Source organism: Pogona vitticeps, chromosome 1 (assembly GCF_051106095.1).
Source record: "Pogona vitticeps strain Pit_001003342236 chromosome 1, PviZW2.1, whole genome shotgun sequence".
Classification (NCBI taxonomy): Eukaryota; Metazoa; Chordata; class Lepidosauria; order Squamata; family Agamidae; genus Pogona; species Pogona vitticeps.
Genome location: NC_135783.1, coordinates 201963962 through 201986017, shown reverse-complemented (window position 1 = coordinate 201986017; position 22056 = coordinate 201963962). Strand labels below are relative to the sequence as shown.

General features: G+C 40.9%; 1 protein-coding gene across 4 annotated transcripts in view; it reads left to right on the top strand.

Annotated features, from left to right (window-relative positions):
- Window positions 1–207: 207 nt before the first annotated feature.
- The window catches only part of MAP3K20 (mitogen-activated protein kinase kinase kinase 20), a 139272-nt gene continuing 117423 nt past the window's right edge, over window positions 208–22056 (top strand). For 2 of the 4 annotated variants that reach the window (XM_072980167.2, XM_020810969.3), the window contains exons 1-2: window positions 208–333; window positions 18176–18378. In XM_072980167.2, the coding sequence (XP_072836268.1) occupies window positions 18220–18378 (159 nt within the window). In that variant the 5' untranslated portion in view covers window positions 208–333; window positions 18176–18219. Of the gene's footprint in view, window positions 334–17691; window positions 18049–18175; window positions 18379–22056 lie in introns of those variants that run through there. The other 2 variants (XM_020810968.3, XM_078394184.1) reach the window with 1 other exon arrangement.

Genomic DNA, 22056 nt, shown 5'->3' with positions numbered 1-22056 from the left:
AGGCAGCAGCCGTGCCCGTCCGCTCCGGGCTCGCCTGTGGCGCGGGGTGGTGCTCTTTCCGCAACGGGCTCCAAGAGGCACCGAGAAGGCTGGACTGTGTGACTCCTGTGACATTAACCGGAAGCGTGGGAACACACAAAACACCCCCACCCACCCACGCACGCAGAGCCAGCGCGAGTTGGTCCCGCGGGTTGCAAGCGAGGCCGAGCTGCCAAGTCCGTCCCCTCAACCCAATCACCCACCCACCCGCAAACAGACGCCCTTGGCCGCCTCTCCTCTCAACCCCTTTCTCGGCGGGCGCCGCCAACTGAGCGGGAGTCTCTGGAGAGGAAGGTAAGGGAGCGCGCGGTGTGGTCGCGCCAAAGTGCCTCCTTCCGCGCGGAGGGGGGGGGAGGGAAGCCGGGACGGAGCCCCTGTGTTTCCCCCCCACAGACACACACATACACCGCGAAGGGGCGGAGGGAGGAAAAGAGGGGCGAGGGAGAGCAGCCCGTGCCTTGGCGCCCTCGAGGGAATGGCGGGGCGGGGGCATGGCAGGCGTCTGGGCGGCCCCTTCGGCGGGGCAAGAGGCGCGGGCAGCCCCTGTGCCGGCGAGAAAAGCCCCCGAGCGGGCGAGCGGGTGGGCGAGGGCGACAAAGCGCGGGCTCTTTGGCGCGCAGTTGGGAGCGGGATAAGCCCCGTGGCGCCCCTTTCTGGGGTCCGGGCGGTCGCCTGAACTCCCTCCCCGCCCGTCCCCGTTTCCATGCCTCAGCCTCGGGAAGAGGGGACTTGCCGGTGCCTTGCTCGCCCCCCCCCCCTTGCTTTGCCTGCCAAGAGGCTTTTATGTAAGCTTTCCCACAAGTTGAAAGGATTGTTTCCTGTTCTTGGAAGCCTCCTCGTGTTTAGCTGGAACCTACGCACTTGCTCCCTTACACGTGTACGAGTCGAACTTCTTTTTTAAAGATATTTTTCAAGCCCGGGTAACTTGACAGCGAGGCCAAGAGAAGAATATTCTAGTCGTGAATGGGGGTGGGGGTAATGCTGCCAGTGTCAGGGCTGAGAAGACCTGTGCCAATGCACTCTTGCAGTGGGTGTAAGGATGATTGGGGTAATCTTCTGCATCATCTTCTGATGCTCCCCATTTGTATCTTCCTGCTTGAGCGTCTGTGAACGAAATCACAACACGCACCTCCTCCACACACAACGTTTTTAAGGGAAACGGACAATACTGTGTAGGTCAAGATCCGGAATGCGGACGATTTAGAAATAAAAAGCTAAACAAACAGGGTATTTGGCTTTGCTGTCGGAAAAACAAGACAGTACTTTCCAGAGTTTTATCTCTGAGAAACTAGTCGAGTTCCTTGCAACAATGTTAGCAAAGAATGCACTCTGGCCTTTTAATAGCTTGAAATTAATATGCCATGTTTGCAACTCTTGACAGACCAATTCTTGGCATGTTTCCTTAGAAATAAGCCTAAATTAAGTTACAGCACATGTACACTTGGGCTTAAGTAGAACATAGCAGAAATAAATCCCCATTATCTCTATTATTAAAATGCAGAGGTCACAGGTCAGAGTGCACAGGGCGGTGGCTTAGCTTGCAGGGGACCCATCCTATCTCACAGGAATTGCAGGAAATTAAAATAGTTGTCTGCTGAAGTGCAGAGTGGCAAGGGAGGCTTTGTTGTCAGTGGTTCTTCTCCAGATTTCAGAAGCCTCTAGAGCCGATGTTAGGCCTCCAGAGCAGCTTTTCCCCAGGTGGAAAGTAGAATTATTAGCTCCAGTTAGCAGAGCTTAAGCCAGAAAAAAATGATGAGGGGGGAAAATAGGTGTCCGGAGGACACCAGATTGAAGCAGGCTTCTCTAGTGTACTGAGTGGGGAATCCACAGACTGTGTCTGCCATCAGCTGATGATGAGGGATGATCGGAGATCCAGATGAGCAGATGTGCAGAGTCATGTGTTTTTTTAGAGTTAATTCCTGAAGGATAAAGAAATTCCTCATCTTGGTGTTATTGCAAAAGTTGAATGGTTGAAATGAATGGAGGGATCTAAATCTTTTGAGACAGGCGTAGGGAAAACACTGATTTGATTTTGCATAACTTGCCTTGCAAACTTTCGTTTGCATTGTTTAAAAGTGCGGTGGCTCATGTAATAATTAATAAAAAGTTATAATTAAAACAATATTTTTGACTTGGCTTCAGATATACATGTATACTTAAATAGCCAGTCTCTCCTGGTTTCCGTTATATTGCTCCTGAGCTATAGAATAAAATTGCCAGTTTTCTTGAAATATGTTTAACACAATCTACGATTTTAGAAGTTTTGCAGTGGTAGTAACTATCTTGCCTGTTTATAGGTGGGATATGGATGATTCCATATAATCAGTGGAGTTCAATTCATTTACTTCTCGCCTCTCCTATAAGGAATTTGGGACAACATGTTATTTTCCATTTTTACTGTTATAACAAAACCTGTGATGTAAGTTTGAAGCTGACTACACGGGTTGTTTAGCCCGATGTTTGGAGCACTGCAAGGACAGGCTAATACTCTTTTTAAAAGATAGTGACCAGAGGAACATCACCAGCCTGCCATCAGAGCATTCCTACCCACACCTTTCTGGCCCCATCAGGGGCCTTCTACTTTCCTGGTACTCATAGGGCTTCTCTGGTTTGAATAGGTTCCAGTGCATGTGATGCTGGAACACATTCAGAGCAAGCCTTGATCTTTCAGTTTGCCAGTACTGTATTGCGAAATGGCTTAATAAGCAAGCCACTTCAGGATATCAGCCACAGCAGTAACTTTGGCTGCAAGCAGCTTTTTGACCTGCCTTTTAAGAGAAGGGAAAGAAAATATTTTAAAAAGTTTTTATAATTGATGCAGTGCATCAGCAGCTCTGTATAGCAGCAAAACTGCATTTTGAAATAGCGTATTTAAAGACTGTGAAAGTCAAAACAGCAGATGGGTTTTCAAAAATCCAGTCTTGAAAAATGGTCAGCAAATAAAATAGTAATTAAAACTAGTCAATATTTAAAAAAAAACCCTTACCAACTAATTGTTAAATGAAAATTAGTGATAAGATCAGTACCCTGTTAGCCCTAGGCATGGAGGAATTTGATGCAGGCAATTCAGTGGAAAGCCAGAAGAGAAAATTGGGCAGCTTGGAGACAAATGCCTTGACTATTATGGCCATCGTAGAAATGTTATTCTGTGTTTCTCCTGTGCCAGCTACCAGGAGATTAACATGTACTGTACTACATTCTTTAAAAGTCTTTGTTTTGTAGGCCTAGTAACTTTATGGGATTTATTTATTCGATTTTTATTCCTCCCTTCTGGCATACCTTCTGGGCAACTTACATATGTAAAAAAGGCACACCCCCCACTCAAACACTCAACCTCCCCCACCTGAGAAATGTATTATTGAAAAAAGAAAATAAACCCCCAAAATTTATGCTGCGATGATAGCAATCAGAAAATAAAATTAAAAATATAACAGCATTATAAGCTATCATACGGGGACAATATCTTGAAAAGCTGCTCTGAAGAGGTGTGTTTTAATGGCCTTTTGGAGTGCTAGGAGGAAAGGGACCTGGTGTACCTCTGCTGGCAGGGTGTTCTGTAATGTGATGGCCACACATCGCATTTCAGAAGGCTTACTTTGTAGTCATAGATTTCTGGGCCTCCCTCAGGATAGGAACCTGCGGCGTCATAAGGGATGGGGCAGGTGGCATGGGCAAACAATCTCAGGGATGAACATTAAGGTATTCATTTATGCTAGCCTGCCTTTCTATCATGAGCTCAAGGTGGCTTACCTGGCCCACTTCCCTCAAACTTTACCCTCAAACCAGTCCTGCAAGGTGGGCCAGATTGAGTGAAAGTTCTGTCACATAGTTACCTAGTAGGTTTCATAGCTCATTAGGGGCTTGAACCTGGATATCCAGTGGCCCAGTCCAATATCCTAGCAACTGTCTTCTACATAGACATCATGGGAATCAACCTGTAAAAAGCCTTCGGTGGGTAAGATGACAACCACTGAAAAGATCCATGCCCTATATTAGAGACGAGGGACTGAGGATGCTTTCAGATTCCATCATACGTTTGCTCTGCCTCATTCGTGGAATTTTAGAAAAGGTACAGTCCCCATTATCTTCTGTAGCCCTTCCATCTTGTTTTTACCTTTCTCAAAAATGCTGCTATGGAACAAAAGATGGAGTACCTGTACAGTTTCTTCTGATTGGTTCTTTCTGGAAGCACTCTTTCTGGAGAGCGGGTTGCATAGGGCCAAATAATGTGCTATGTCTAAGCCTGTGACATGTCCAGTATATAGCCCATTCTCTTAATCGTGGTATTACCTGTGACTGCTAACAGAACACTGGTGGGTAAAATTTGACTGCTTAATAAAATTAGAAATCTAAATATTAAAAAAACCCAAATAGAATGTTGATCAAGCAGGAAATGACTAGGTACCCAATATGTAGCGGTTAGACTGACAGACTAGGATTCGGCAGTCCTGAGTTAGAATCCAAGCTCAGCCATAGAAACACACCTGCGGTGGTTTGGCACTTGTAAAACCACTCCTTAAACATCTCACTTATCTTGAATGCCCTCTTAGGTTGCTGTAACATGATGACTAGAGATGGGGGGGGGGAATATTCATATATGAATACGAATATTCCCCCACAGGTGGAGATAACGAAGATCCGGCTCCATGGGGCTGGATGGTACACTCGCGTCTGCTGCAACCGCCACAGAGCCTTCCAGTGGCTCTGGAGATCGCGTTCAGCGAGCCACTCTTTGGCCTAGCAGAGAGGCTTATCATCCTGTCTCCTGCCAGGAGTGGCAAGCTGAACGAGATCTCTGGAGTCATTGGAAGGCTCCACGACGGTCGTGGCAGAAGCGGAATACAGTAGTGAGTGGACCAGGACCCTCATTATCTCCACCTGTGGGGGGAATATTCATATACAAATACCCCCATCTCTAATGATGACACATTACACACATGTACATAATTCCTGTAGTTGTTAACTGAGCAGATAGATATTAGAAACTGTCATTAATGATGATGATGATGATAATAATAATAATTAGAGATTGCAAATAAATATAAGGGCACAGTATTTGCACTGCTTGTGTCTGAGGAATGATAGGATCATAAAATCATGAAGTTGCAAGGGGGCTATAAGGCCATCAAGTCCAACCCCCTGTTCAGTGCAGGAATAAAAATCAAAGGATATCTGCCAGGTAGTTGTCTAAATTTCTCTTGAACGGCGCCAGTGTTGGAGCACTCCCCACTTCTTGAGGTAATTGATTCCATTGACGTACTGCTCTAACAGCCAAGAAGTTTTTCCTAATATTCAACCAAAATCTGGCTTCTTGTAAGTTGAGGCCATTGTTGCGTGTCCTGCACTCTGGGATGATCAAGAACAGATCCTCCCACAGGAAGTAGATTTTGATTTGAGAAAGCTCACACTGGAATAATTAGTCTTTAAAGTGCAACAATAGTTTGTCTTTTTATCTCCTTTGTTCTTTCTTTCTCTTTTTTCGCTTTAATTTGAGTGCATCAACAAATGAATGCATATACTGTACATATATTCTGTAGCCCAGCATAAACAAATGAAAGCTCTGTTCTGCCATTTGTCGGCCAGGTTTTCTTTTGCAGATAATTATAGAATGAAGCACCCTTTTCTTAAGAGAACAGTCAGACTGTATTGTTTCAGGGTGCTTGTTGGGGGGGAGGGGTGTCTGCTGTTCAGATCCCAAGAACAGAGTGGGATGCAAAACCATGACTCTAAAAATGGATGGACAAAGGTCTTGAAAGCCATGGAAGTGTTTTTTCTCCAAATAAGGAAACTTGGCACATTCTGCTCTGTGTTTTAAACTAGTACGAATGTGGAACTGTTTTATTGGCAATATATTGGCACGTAGCCTTTCCAAAGGAAGCATTGAGAACTACTTTATGTCTTCGTCTTTTTCTGTGTATTTTAGAGATCTCCTGTAGTTGGAAACAGAAAATTGAAATGTGATGAATGTTGTGTTCCAAACACATTAGTATCATTATATCAGTTCAGTTGAGTGTACATGTAGTGTGATAGATTTAGTACTCCTGAGACAAATTACTTGTTCATTAAGTGAAAATCCATTGATACTTTGGAATATGCCCATTTTGTGTGGCATATAGGTATAATATTTAAAAATATTTATAACATTTTTAAATATTATACCTATTTTGAGTAGTTAATGTTATTTAACAACTCAGTAAATTTATCATGGATGATAAATCAAGGCTTCAGTACTATCTGTATGAGTTCTGTGCCATCAAGTTGAAACCAACTACAGTAGTAGGAACCCTAAAAGGGTATTCAAAAGTAAGTAAGATATTGAAGTTGTGGTTTTACCCATTCCACTGCCCCAGTCAGCCTCCATGACTGAGCAAGGATTCCAACCCTGTTCTCCAGAGTCTTAATGTCTCACTCTATCTTCTATACCACACGGTGAATTCTAACTGTTTACTAGGGAGTAAATCTACACTGAATGTGCAGAATTTGCTTCCATGTAAACATGCTTAGGATTGCACTGTTCAATGTCTTTGGTTGTGTAGGAATTTGCTTAAAAGAAAGGGCTGTAAAGCCAAAACTGTAAGTCTGATATGATAAACATGACGCAGAAGATGCAGCATTGTGAATCCAACATTTCTTGAGACCAAACTTCTTAAGGAGTAAATATAGATGTCCGTTTGTGAATTTGATTCTAAACTCTGGTTTCTCTTCAGATCGTATAAATCTTTCTAAATTTTGGAGACTTAAATTTCAAGTTTGGGGGAACTTAAACTTTCTATTATCATGTAATAAATGGTAACTTGCTTGTGGACAGTTAACACCTGACGTACATGCCACCCTATTCATGTGGCCCTCTTGATCTTCTTAGTCCATGGCATTCTCTTGCTTCTGCTGAAAACCAAGTTGGCTTTTGAGACTCCAAGCCATCACCATGTGTTTGATATTATAAAAAAGACCAAACTATTCTAAGTTGCTATTGCAACTATCTTAAAGACACTCTCCTCCATATCTCATCAGAACATGCTATTTAGCCTGAGGGTGTGGTGACCAGCATGCATGAGGCTGTAGGCTTCAGTCCTAGCACCCATGGTCCATTCCCCTTGTAGAATTTAAACTTCTCCCTGTCAGAGGAGACTAGTTTGACCTACTCTAAGTTATCGTCCTCCTGGCAAGTAAAGACTCATCATCATCATCATCATCATCATCATCATCATCATCATCATCATCATCATCATCATCATCATCATCATCATCATCAGGAAAGTTTGGGCAATGGACCAGTGACGAAGGGTATGCTACCATGTGGGTGCTATACCTCTTTAAATTTGGTTTTAAATTCTCCTTTTTATTTAATTCAATTGTAACACATAGTTGATTTCCTTTTTAAAAAAAATAGTACTCTTATATGTTATGTGAGCACTGCCTTGATTCTCTTTTGGAATGGCAGAGGAAGGCAGGATATAAATACCGGTATATAAATAAGTAAACAATTACTCACTTGTGTTCAGGTAGCCCTCTATGGGTGAAATCCAGTTGTTGATAACAACTAGAACAACTGTTCACCTAGTTCATCATGATTTAAGTCCAGCTGATTCTGTAGGGGATCTAACAGTGGAACCTAGCTCCAGAGGGTGACTTTTCTCACAGAGACTTGAGCCCTAATTGGGCATAAAAATGTGAGTATGCTCGTGGCAGGAGAGGAGAGAAGCATTCTAGCCCTTCTACCCTTCCATACTGTTCCCCTCCGATGACTGGAGATCAGCTGTATCCCAGGAGGCTTTCCGTGTGTTAGAACCTTGGAAAAACAAGGTTCTGGTTAACATGGAGAACCCTTGTAAGGTAAGGAGGCTATCTCCTTGAGGTCTGTTGCCTTCCATGCGTGAGGTGATTTAGGGAAGTGACGATTAAAGGATCAGGGCAAGAGTGCATGCTTAGGGCTTCTTTGGAACAAATATGTGCATATCCTCTCCCTCAATCTGAGAACATCTCATGGTTCATTATGGGGAAAGAATGGCGTGAATGCTATTGGATAGAGTGGGAAAATACTGGTAAAACACTTCCAGCTGTGCAGAGGAGAAAAAGATTCAGGATCGAGACCTACAGAGCAGATTAGTAACATTTACAAGTCTCCCTCAAAGTGCACAGTCTCTTATTGTATAGTTTAGTTTTAGTCAGATTTACCTCAGGGACGTGGTGGCGCTGTGGGCTAAACCACAGAAGGCTCTGTGCTGCAGGGTCAGAAGACCAGCAGTTGTAAGATCGAATCCACGCAATGGAGTGAGCTCCCATCGCTTGTCTCAGCTCCCGCCAACCTAGCGGTTCGAAAGCATGCAAATGCAAGTAGATCAATAGGGACCACCTCGGTGGGAAGGTAACAGCGTTTTGTGTCTAAGTCGCACTGGCCATGTGACCATGGAAGATTGTCTTCGGACAAAAAGCTGGCTCTATGGCTTGGAAACGGGGATGAGCACCGCCCCCTAGAGTTGAACACGACTGGACAAAAATTGTCAAGGGGAGCCTTTACCTTTAGATTTACCTCAGTTTCCCTTAAGTGGCATATAGTCTCAATATTAGTCAGAGACTCTGGTTTTAAGAAAGAATAAAAATTGTATCTCTTTTACTTACAAAAATCTTCATATCAGAATATAAACAAAAGTATATTCACATGTTACATATTACATATTATATCTCAGTTGGCTAGATTCATTAGTTAGTTCACTATGAGACTGGTTACATAAATACTCAGAACACTGATATTACCATTGCTGTCCTATCTCTAATAACATTCCTAAGCAGAACAGACCCCAACTGACACTGAGGTAAAAAGGCAGGAAAAGGACTCCTCAGGTGCAGACATAAACAATTGGCTACTCAAAGTGATTGACATCCACCCAAAGTCCCTCCCATCAGAACCTCTTAAAGGCATAATGTGCAGGTTGCTATTCCAACAAATATAGCGTTTTAGATTTAGAAGACAGCTTTAGTGCTTTTTTTAAAAGGTCCTAATCAGACTGGTATATAGACCAGTATTTGGATCATGGGTGGTATGGTTTGTTTCAAATGAAATTATGGCACCCACACATATTTCTACTTAGATCAACCCATCTTGCCCTTTTGAGAGTTGTCCCACACCCTTCTGACACAGCGCTGGAAGCCTCTGTGTTTTTCGATATGATTCAAATATAATTTATCATGTTGCGTCGCCTGCGCAGATGGTTGTTTCACATCCATACAGAGCTGTGGGCAGCAGCATCTGAGATGACACCCCTGTGACGTATTAGGTAGGTTGGGAGATTAAAAGGGAAGATGGAGAAACCCCCTCCTCTATTCTTTTTTTTTAAATCTCCCTAACTGGCACAGTACTTTTCTAATACCATGCTATGTTGATGCACTGCTATTTCAATATGCCACTTACCTTATTTAACCTTAAAGTAGGGAGTGGAACAATTTCTCTATAAATGGCGGGGGGAGGGGGGACCCTTTTGTATTTGGTTATCTAAAAATGATTCTTTGTAAAAAAAATACTTTTGTTTTAATCTGACCTAGCAAATAAGCATGGAAAAACATTTCCTTACCCCTCCATATTTGCATTTGTTTTTAGCATCTGAGAAGGAGAAACGAACAGACTTTTTTTAAAAAAAGGCTGAAATCCAGTTGTGTCATTACACAAATGGTGTAACTTTTGGAAATGAATTGCCATAATTTTTTTTCCATAGACCTTATTTATTGCACATTGAGACACACGGCCAAGGGAGCAGCAGTGTTGTAAATCCAATCATCTCCCTGCTCATATTTTTTTATTATTTATTTAATATATTTTTACTCCACCTTTCTCCTTAGAAAGGACCCAAGGCAGCTTGTATTATTAAAATACAATATTTAATGCTAATAATGCTGAGTTTACAAATACAAAAGGATCAAATACCATATGAAAAAAACGTTTAAACAATACTATTTTAAGTTTGGAGTTCCCAGCTTCTAAAGAAACTAGCACCCAGAATCCAGCTTTTCCATAGGCAGAGATGAATGGAAGAAAGAAAAAGCGCTTTAGGGTTTTTAGCATACCTTACCGCAGTGTGCACAAGGCTACACATTTCCTCTTTCCTGTGCTGGCTTATTCTCACTTTGGAGCAGATAAGGCTTACAGTTACAGGTGGGCATAAAGACAAGCTGTCAGACAGGAGAATCCCAGTGAGCATCTATTTAACTATATTGAACTGAGTGCTGTTGTTAAAGAGCTGGATATACAAAGCACATACCACAATAGACCGCTGGGCATTAAAAATTGAAATACAAAATGCCACAAAAGCTCTCTTAGAGCCTTTTCTTTTTGGTGTGAAAGACAACACTTTCTAAGCTATAAAAATAATTGCCAGGAAGTGAACAATTCCCCTTCTACCCTCAGGAAATCCTCAGAATATAAGTTCACTTCTTGATTCTTTTGTTTTGCTTTGCTTTTTCACTTTCAGGCCACGTTAACTTATTTAGATCAAAATTGAAGTTCAATCCACCCCTATAGAGAAATTTCGAAAGTAGCTGTCACCTTGACAAAACAAAGCACTTTCTTTTCATAAAGTGATGGTTACGTTAAAAATGCCTCTATGTGATAGATAATAACAGAATTGTTCCTTCAAAAATACATCATGTGTTACTAATCTCCTTCCAGACAACAAAGCCAATAGCCATAACCTTCCCCATGGCTCTCGTACAATAACAGCTAGGAGCTCTCAATTGTAATATATATAACTGTATGCAATGGAGCATATGTCTAGCGGTACTTTATGATCCAAGTATCTAAGTTCAGAAAAATGAATGAATGGAACATGTGCTTTGGAATATGGAATGTCGGAAGAGGAAGAACACTCTCGTCTCTGGTCTTAAACACATGTGATTTCAGCAAAGCATGATTCCCAATGCTTAGGATCAGGGGGTTTAGTTAGAGCAGGCTTGATGCTGATTCTACATTCATTCGATCCTAACCCACCAACCAATCCCCCCACCCCATTTCTCTTACAGTATATGGAAATCAACCTAGCTCTTGGTACAGGTGTTGCGACATTTGCTTCCTTTTCCTACCTGAGTCTTTCTCCGTCTTCACCAGCATCACCTTCCCCTCCTTTACATTTTTTTCATCAAAGGCCAAAGTAGGCTTCACAAGAGACTTAGCACTGCCCCCCCCCCCGAGTCTGTGCCAGAACAGAAGTAGCATATCCCTGTTGTGTCATGGCACCTGCCCACAGCAGCTGATTCTGCCGTGTCACATCACGGTATGGTTTGATTCAGATGTGATGGAACAGATGGGGGAAAGGTAGATGGAATATCACAGTGTTAAGTTCAGCTGCAAGTCAAAGATTTTACTTTTCTTGCAGGCTGTTACCCATAGTAAAAGGTAACGGTTGTTTTGAAGCATTTGTGCCCCTGCTTATAAGGCTTGCCTTACTGGGAGCTAATCCAGCACAAGTGAGGGGCTAAACATGTAGTCTCCATGAGAATCTTATTTTATTACAGAACCAGCAGCCGGCAAAACAGAAAATTGGATTGTAGTCTTCAGGAAGAAAAAAAAATGTAAACCTACCAACTAATTATTGGACATTCTTGGTGAAATGTGGAGAAGGTGGGGATGAAAATTCCAGCTAGTCCAATTGCACTCAAAGCCAGAACTTACTCAGGGCCATTTGAACTGCTGTTTTTATTCACTGTCGTTGAGATGGGGTGCTAGAAAATTGCAATAGTGTGCAGGCTTTATATGCTGTTCTTGCAAATAAAATGGCTTTTGAGTCTAGCATTTGAGCGAGAGAGGTTTTGGACAGAGGCTAGGTAGAACAGGCAGAAACAGGCAGCTGGCTGTTGCAATCTGTTAACAATTGTTGTTTAGTCGTTACGTCTTGTCTGACTCTTCGTGAGTATTAAAAATACAAACGCATAAATATTATTAGCAAAAAAAGAGAGAAATATTTATATTATATTTTTATAATTGGTTGGTCAAGATGGCGGCGCAAGCACTTGCAGCGGCTAGGCATTCCAGAGATCGGCCCTTATTACGGACTCTACATGCTCAGGCACAAGTAATTTACAGTCGACAAGAATTATTATCTATTGGCAGAGAAGGTTACAACTTTGAATCGACGGTCTCAACTTACAACATCCCAGCTGAGCTTTTAAGACAGCCTGCATATCCGGGGGTTACTCCCCCTGCTCTCCCTGTCAGGAAGAAAAGAGCACGGAGAAAACGCAAGCAGAAAAGAGGTTGCAGGGCCGGTCTACGAGTGAGGTTAGGCAAAAATCCTCACAAGCCTGCATTGCCAAGTCTTTTTGTCTCAAATGTTAGATCTCTACCCAACAAGATTGAGGAGCTGGAACTTACTATCTCCCTACAGAAAAATATTCGAGACTGTTGCGTTATGATCTTTACAGAGACATGGCTTGACTCTTCCATCCCAGGGGAGGTAATTGAACTACAAGGACGCAGAGTACATCGAGCAGACAGATCTGTTGAATCTGGGAAGAGCAGAGGTGGAGGGGTTTGTGTTTACACAAACGATAATTGGAGCACAGATGTTAAAATACTGGACATTCACTGTTCTCCTGATTTGGAGTATTTGGCAGTGAAATGCCGCCCCTTTTACCTGCCTCGTGAGTTTAATGTTATTATAATAACAGCAGTATATATACCTCCTGATGCTAACACAACCACAGCTTTGAGTTGTTTGTTAACTGCTATCAGCAAACAGCAGCAGGCCTACCCAGATGGAGTGCTGGTGGTAGCAGGTGATTTCAATCAAGCCAATTTAAAGACCGTCCTCCCTAACTTTTATCAGTATGTGGACTGTCCCACTAGAGGGGAAAATACCTTGGATCAGGTATATAGTAACATCATACATGGATATAAGACGAAGCCATTGCCTAGCTTGGGACAGTCAGATCATATATCTCTTTTTTTGATTCCATCATACAGACCTCTTGTTAAAAGAATCAGACCATCAATTAGAGAAATACAAGTGTGGCCAGTGGATGCATCTGAGCAACTTCAAGATTGCTTTAGGAGCACTGATTGGGCACTGTTTGAGGAGGACAATGTTGATACTTATGCCTCAACAGTACTGTTTTATATCAAAAGCTGCATCAATGTTGTTACTACTACCAGACAAGTACGAGTGTTTTCTAATAACAAGCCTTGGCTAAATAGAGAAGTGCGCCTTTTATTAAAAGCCAGAAATGCTGCTTTTCATTCTGGTGATGAACTACAGTACAGAGAGGCTAGAGCTAAACTGAAAAGGGGCATTAAGGATGCCAAAGCTATGTACAGCCAGAGAATTGAACAACACCTTGAAAGTTCTGACACTCGCCGAGTGTGGCACGGCCTAAGACAAATCACTGGTCAGAGTAACAAAAACAGTCTGTGTAGCAGCAGTGATTTTTTGGCTGAGCAGTTAAATCAATTTTTCAGCCGTTTTGAGGTGGAAACAGGAACAACCATTATTCCAGCACCTACTGTCTATAATACATCACTAGAATCTACCATCAACAGACAACCACTAGTACTGCAGATTTCAGATGTGAGACGCGCTTTCCAGAATATTAATGTTCGAAAGGCAGCTGGACCAGATGGAATCATGGGACGAGTTATTAGGGGCTGTGCTGCAGAATTAGCTGGAGTTTTTACGGATATTTTCAATCTATCCTTGTTGCAGTGTTCAGTCCCCACTTGCCTGAAGACATCTATTATAGTGCCAGTCCCCAAGCAGTCAGCTGTGGTATCTCTCAATGATTACAGACCAGTAGCTTTAACATCTGTTGTTATGAAATGTTTTGAGAGATTGGTGCTGGATTACATTAAGGCTAGTCTTCCACCTTCTTTGGACCCATGGCAATTTGCATACAGGAAAAATAGATCTACTGATGATGCTGTGTCCATTGTACTCCATACTGTATTGAGCCACTTAGAACATCAGGGAACTTATGCGAGGCTGTTGTTTGTGGATTATAGCTCTGCTTTTAATACCATTCTACCAAATAGGTTGTTTTTTAAAATGATCAACCTGGGATTACCTCAGGAGATATGCATGTGGATAAAGGATTTTCTGACAGATAGGCCACAGTCAGTAAGGATGGGATCTCACCATTCTTCTACCCTGGTACTAAGTACAGGAGCTCCCCAGGGCTGCGTGCTAAGTCCCTTCCTCTATTCCCTGTACACACATGATTGCACCCCACTGTATAACACCAATGCAATTATTAAATTTGCGGATGATACGACAGTGGTGGGGCTCATAAATAAGAACAATGAGTCTGCTTATAGAAAGGAAGTACAAAGGTTGATACTTTGGTGTAAAGAAAATCATCTCACACTTAACATCAAAAAAACTAAAGAACTCATAATTGATTTTAGGAGGAAGAGATATGTACATTTACCACTGTACATAAACGGTGAGGAAGTGGAGAGAGTTGGTAGTTTTAAATTTCTGGGTACTTACATCTCAGAGGACCTCTCATGGACTATAAATGCCAACATGCTAATGAAGAAGGCACAGAAGAGGCTGTATTTCCTGAGAATGCTCGGCAAGTTAAATTTATCTCAGCATTTGCTTCTGTCATACTATCGTAGCACCATTGAGAGTGTCCTAACCTATGGCATTCTGGCATGGTTTGGGAGTAGCTCTGTAGCGGACAAAAAAGCTCTACAGAGAACCATTAAAATTGCCCAGAATATCATCGGGCTCCAGCTACCAACCCTGGATGACATCTTCACATCCCGCTGTCTAAGGAAATCACATAGCATCCTGAGAGACTCTTCCCATCCTGCTTATAACTTTTTTGAACTGTTACCATCTGGCAGAAGATATAGAACAATTAAGACTCGGACCACACGTTTTCTCAATAGTTTTTATCCCAGAGCTATAATTGCAATTAATAATGAGCTTAAAGACCATCAGTAGTGAATAATTAGTTGGACTGTGTAACTTGGCCTGCGGTGTAGATGTTTGTAACAGTGGGGGACTTTTAGTGGGTGGGGAGTGTTTGGGGAATGTTATGTGTGTCCATGTGTCTGGTCTCTGGGTGTCTGTGAATTTCGTTGTATGTGTATATACTTACAATGACAATAAATTATTATTATTATTATTATTATTATTATTATTATTATTATTATTATTATTATTATATACAGGTATGTTCCAAGTGCTTTGTGCATATTGTCCTTGGACACCCTTTGCCATTCTCTGTATCCCATACGAGCGGATAACCGAGGAATTCCTTCCTACACTGTGAATATATGGTTGAAAGCACCAGGTCACCTGGTAGAAATTTGTCACGTCATTTCCCAAACTGGAGCGACAGTGGTGTGGAAACAAGTCACGTGATGCACTCTTCTTCCATCACTCTAAGGTTTTTCATGGAGGCAAAGAGCTCCATTATTATGGCTTCCCTGACATAAGTATCAAGTCAGAAGGGGCTCATGTAGGCTCTCAATATGCCTTGGAGTAGGTTTAAAAGATATATCGGCAAAACTTGGAAAAGTAAATTTTTGGGACTGCAGCCTCCAAACTTCCCCAGTTAGCATGGCTGGCCAGTAGTTAAGCTGTCTTAGGTTTTTTTTGGGGGGGGGGAGTTTTAGTCCCAAAAAGTAACTTGAGCCTTTGGCAGAAACGGACACCGTCCTTGTTTCTTCCTTGTGGTAGATGGGTTGTTCTATTGCCATACCTTTTTTGGTAGCATTTCATGCTGTATATAATGAGATGGTGATGTTGCAAGTGATAAATCTATTTGTGGGATTCTTTTTCAGCTATTACCAAAGGCTAGTTATTACTAGTCCCCACAGAAGTCCAGGTCTCATCCTTATGCTTTCCGATATCTACATGAAGCCTTTAAGTCTTGCATCACTATGGAGTTTCTTTAGCATTACTGGGCAAATGATGTAACTTGATCTATTTCTTTTCATCTGGCCCATGGTCTGTGTGCTTATTGTAGTGCTTGGAATGAAATGCAGATGAGTCAAGTGAGGTTGAACTTTGGCAGTTTATCTTAGCGGAGTTTGGATATGTATGTGTAAATGACTGCCAGAATTTATCATCGATTCTTACATATGATATAAACATATGCATATGTATGTGTGTATTTGTGTGTATTTGTGTGTATTTTTGTGTGTGTGTGTGTGTGTGTGTGTGTGTGTGTGTGTGTATGTATGTATGTATGTATGTATGTAAATAATATCTTCCTGAATAGCTTTGTGGCTGCCTTGCATTGGCTGCCCGTTCATTTCCGCATTGATTTCAAAGCCCTGAACGGTTTAGGACCTCAATACCTAGCGGAACGCCTTCTCGCACCTAGATCTACCCAAATCGCTCGTTCTAGCCAGGAAAGACGGTTGAGGGGCCTAATACAGAGGGAGGCCCAGAAAGAAAGAACAAGAAACCGGGCCTTCTCGGCAGTGGCCCCTCGACTCTGGAATAATCTCCAGTCAGAGATTTGCCTGGCTTCCTCGCTGGGTATTTTTAAGAGCCAACTTAAGACCTGGCTCTTTAGGCAGGCCTTCCCTCCTGTCACTACTTCATCTTTACTTTTATATTTTTATTTTCCTGTCTTTAATTTTTCATTTGAGTTTTATCTTCCCATCTTGAATGATATTATTATTGTTGTTTAAATTGTTCTATCAATTGTTTTTATGCTATTTTATTGTAAGCCGCCCAGAATAGACATTGTCTAAATGGGTGGGGTATTAAATAAATAAATAAACAAACAAACAAACAAATAAATAAATAAATAAATAAATAAATACTATAATAACATTTGGTTTCTTTGTCAAGAAACAGGCTGTGGCAGAACTATATGTAGTCACTTTTCACTTTTGTTTTTTATTGATGTGTTTTAAATCTGTTTTCATGGTTTAATTCTGTTCGCTTTACTTGAATTTTATTACTGTTAGCTGCTTTGACTGCCTTTTGTTTGCAAAGAAAGAAAGAGTATAAATGTAATAATGAACTGACCACATTACTTTTAATAGCTTTCCACTTGTTCATGATAAATGGATAAACAATTTCCTGGTTTCCAGAAAATCATTGCTTGTGTTGTCCCAATTAGTTATCAAGAATTCGGGCTCTCCATGTTAATACTGGAGGATCAGTTTGGTGCTTTCTGTCAGATGAGAACATTCTGTTTTGTGCACAGTTGTATATAGATTCTTGCAGGAACCTGTGTTCAGTGCTGTGTGGCTGGGCTACTTTGCCAATTTAAAAAAAAAATCCCTATACATTGGATCTGTAATTTCTGTCAGGCTTTGCAGTTACACTGACATGTTTCTGAAAACTTGCCTTTGCCCTTCAGCTCTTCAGTCTGATTATGATGGATGAACTTTCACGTTGATCATATTTAGATCAGGAGTCGGGCTTTTCAGATGTTTCAGCCACACCTTGTGCGGCAATTTGTGAGAAGCTTAAGATTTATAACTTTAAGGGAAGAATGTTTTGTTCCATGGGTAGGAAATATGAGATGTCTTCTTATAACTGTAAAAAAAAAAGTATGCCTTGGCACATATAGAGATGAGATAAATTATTTTGGATTTGCCGGTGAAAGCAGAACTAAGCTCCTTTTGGAACAGACTTGTCTTTCGGCCAAGGGGTCTCTCAACTGTATATCAAAATAGGGACACACTTTTCATCGTTTGTAGACAGTCTGCGTGGTTCAGGAGAGGTCTGAAGTGGTCATTGTGCTAGAATGTTCAGGGGCTTACGTTATGTATGTTTCTCAGAGTGATCACAACGTGGATACATGGCATACTCTAGATTCCAGAACTCCTAGGCAAGCTCCCAGTTGCAAGCATGCTTTCCTTTGGACAGTGTGTGTCACTGCAAGGGAACTAGTCTCTCCGACTGTTTCTCTCATTGCGTGTGTGCACACACCGAGACAGAAGTCTTTTCCAGAGGGGTTTCCAGCATCTCAAAACAGGAGAGAATGTGGTGAATGTTGTGGCTGTTTCCTTACAAATAGTAACCTCAGGAGCTGCAAGAATATATACGTGTTGTGAGTGTCATGGCTTTTGATATCAATAGGATCATGTTCTCATTATTGCATGGGGAAAAAGTTAAGACCACAGTGAACCACGGCAGTAGAAATGTAATCAGATTTGTTTCTTCTTTTTCCCTTACAGGTTTTTTTTTCTTTTATTTTTGCTGTATTTTTTGTCATTATGAGATGTTGTCTCTCGGAGCTTCATTTGTGCAAATTAAATTTGATGACTTGCAGTTTTTTGAAAACTGTGGTGGAGGGAGTTTTGGAAGTGTATACCGAGCCCGATGGGTATCTCAGGACAAGGAGGTGGCTGTGAAGAAGCTACTTAAAATAGAGAAAGAGGTAAGAATGCATTTACTTCTTTGTTCCTTTCAGAATTTTTTTTCAGAATTATAATTTTAATGGGTAATTAAGCACCAGGTTTCCTTTTCCTTGTAGTTTTTCACTTGTGTGCAACCATTTAGTACTGCAAGCTCCATTATTAACAAATAGCAGAATGTTTTGTGTATTCCTAGCAGAAGATTTTTAATGGAATAAAATTAAATTTTGCACGGTGCAAACTTACTTAAAACTTAAACTTAAAAATTCAGCACACTGGTGAATGAAGTCATCATAGTCTTGCTCATATTATGGTTTTTAAGGAGATCCGTAACATAAGACAAGTAGGGTGACCTCACTTTTGCTAAAATAGTTCTAATTTAGGTCTGTACTGTTACACTCAAATATGTATGAACCTGTCGTGTTGATTTTGTTGGGAACTGCATACTCATCATTGAGAGCAGGATTGCACGTCATATTTCAGTCAGGTCTGTATTTGAGGAAACATGCTGTCATACTAATAGGCATTCTCAGTATGAGCATGTCTTTCCATTGTGAGGCGACAGAACTCCAGTAAAACAACGCTGTTTATACATCACTAACAAAATAGTTCCACAATATGAGAAACATGGAATTGTTAGGTGACATGCCATTTCTATTGACTACTCTGTTCCGAAAGAAGCTTTTCATGTTGGCTTTCTATAGATAGGAGTTTTGAAGGAGCTCTCACTTTGGTGTTCTGTTGTCAGAATAAGTTAACAATTTTATCTTACATATTTCTTCTCAAAAGTAGGTTTCACTGGATTCAAGGGACCTTACTGTCAATCAAGAATGTATAACATGGGTCTGCAACCCGTTTCAGTATGGGGACCACTTTGGGCCTTGGATGACCTTTCAGGTGGAATGAAAGTATGCTCATCCAGGGTCCAAAGAGTCTAAGAACAATGTTCTTTGGCACTGTTCTGTTTAATGTTTATTTGTTGTTTATGATTGAATTGTAGTTTATGTTGTTGATGTTCTAGTTGTAAGCCACTCAGAGTAGTGGCCTGGCCACTGGATGGGTGGGGTAAAATTTGAATTAAATAAATGTATAAACAAATAAATATCCTGTTATTATCCAGTTATGTCCATTTATCACACGTAGATAACCCTCCCTATTTCCAGTTTCTTCGCCTTCTTACAGGTGCAGAGCGAGGAATTTAAAAATTGCTTCTGCTATCCATGGGCACGCTCCATGTGAGTTAGGACCCTGATTTTCCAGGCTCCTGACTCACGTGAAGATTCTCTCACTGATAGCGGAGGCTTGTCCCTCTTTGGACCCATCATCCTACATGTGTTGGCGAGTGACAGAAGTAGAAACAGAGGGATGGAGCTAGAGCGTACCCATGGTAATTAGATAATGGCTAAGTAGCGCTCTTATCCTTTTAAGTCCCGCATTGTGATCCATCAGTAAAACCTGATTCCATATCACCATATTTAACTTAACTTTCCGTTATTTCCATTTAGTTATGTATTTTCTATTGCTGCCATTTACTTCAATGATGCTCTGCACCTCTGGTTGTGCTAATGTTCCAGTTTAATTCAGTTTGCTGTAATTTATTTAAATGTATTGCAGTTTAATTTATTAAATTTATTTTAACATTGCTTCAAGGGGAAGAGGAAATCGATTTCATCAGTAGCAGTTTCTGTTCTGATTTGGGATGGTATCGTTGGATGAGACTGTACGGCACAGTTCCTGTACATGTTTCCTTTAGAAAAGGTGTAGTAGTGTGGGCGGCATATAAGTTAAATAAATAAATAAATAAATAAATAAATAAATAAATAAATAAATAAATAAATAAATAAATAAATAAATAAATAAATAAATAAATAAATAAATAAATAAAGTTTGGTGCCCTCTACTCTGGAGTACAACTCCTCATAAGCACTCAGCTGGCAAGGTAGAGAGTGGAGATTGTGAATGTGGCACCCCCGAATGGGGTAGATGCAGTGACCTTCCTTGCTTTAAAATATCATCCAATGAAATGAGTGACTTTTTCAGGATTAGGAAAATTGTAAATGTAAAATGTAAGTTTGGTTAGGATTTTCATTCTTAAAGCTGCTCCTCTTGGCATGCATTACTTCCTAGACAGGGACTTCAAATCTGTCTTTCTTCCTTCCAAAATTTAACTTGTATACTTTCTTCCTTCCAAAATTTATGATAGGTTGAAACTGAAACTTAGGGTAGCTATAAAGATTGTTTTGAGTAATAACTGCATGAATTATCTGATATGACTTTTTATTTTAAGATGACTGCGATGCCACAGCAGTTCATTTCCATAAATATACTTTTGGCAGACAGTTCTGAGTACGGAGCTGTTTCAGTATTGAAAGGATTTAATTAAAATTCATTATTTACTGCTGTTTGATCCAGTAAATAAAATGCCTATTCTAGTCATGGGGATTTGACTTATTTGACTGTTAAGAGAAGAACATTTAATCATATTTCTTCAGTGCACTTTCTTGCACATCTAACACATTTGTATGTAAATTGAACAACTTGGGTTAAACTGGGGAAAGGGTATACAGTAATGTGTGTGTGTTATTGTAGAATGATTTTAGGACGTGTATTTAACTTGTGTACTTAATTTGTAGTATATTTCTACACTTCTGATAAGACAGGGCATGTACACTGGTTGAAAATATTTCTGTTTGTACAGCATATATGCATTCAGATAGCACAGCCCTCAAAAATATGAGCAGCAGATTCAGTGTTGTGTTTGATCTTTCTTTGCTTTCAAGATAGCAAAGATAGATCTATGTGCCATTATGCCTTCAAGGCAACATATGTGAAACTACTTAATTTTGTTCTGCCAGTCATCCTGTGATCAGCCCCCCCAGTGTGTGTGCGCGTGTAAATGTACAGTTTAATGGGGCTTGAAGATCCACAATGTCTTGACCCAGGCTGCAGTTCCCATTATTGTGAGGAGGCAAAAAGGGAATAAATAGTAGAGCATACCGAAGGACAGCATGGGATAAGGGTTTCTGGGAGTGTGTGGCTGTAAAAAGAATGGGGTTAAGAAGAACAGGGTGTTGTTGTTATAACACTTATGCCTCCCAACCATCATTCATCCTGCTTTTTAACAGAAAATTAAACTCAATATTTAAAATTAACTTAAACATTTAATTAACGTTGCTGTAAAATTAAAACAAGCACAAAATAGTTTTTCCTGAGAAATCTTAAATATATTTTATTGTCCTTTTTTTTCATTTATACCTTGCTTTTCTCCCCAAGAGGACCAAAGGCGACTTGCAGTATTAAAACCAACTACATAAGAAAGCTTAAAAAACAAACAAACCACAGTGAGTTAATTAGCATATTGGTATCCAGTATAAGGGATGTGGTGGCACTGTGGGTTAAACTGCAGAAGTGTCTGTGCTGCAAGGTCAGAAGACCAACAGTCGTAAGATCAAATCCACGTGTTAGAGTGAGCTCCCGTCGCTTGTCCCAGCTCCTGCCAACCTAGCAGTTCGAAAGAATGTAAAAATGTGAGTGATAAATAGGTATCACCTTGGTGGGAAGGTAACGGCATTTCGTGTCTAGTCACGCTGGCCACGTGACCATGGAAACTGTCTATGGACAAATGCTGGCTCGATGGCTTGGAAACGGGGATCAGCAGTGTGCCCTAGAGTTGGACACAACTGGACTAAATGTCAAGGGGA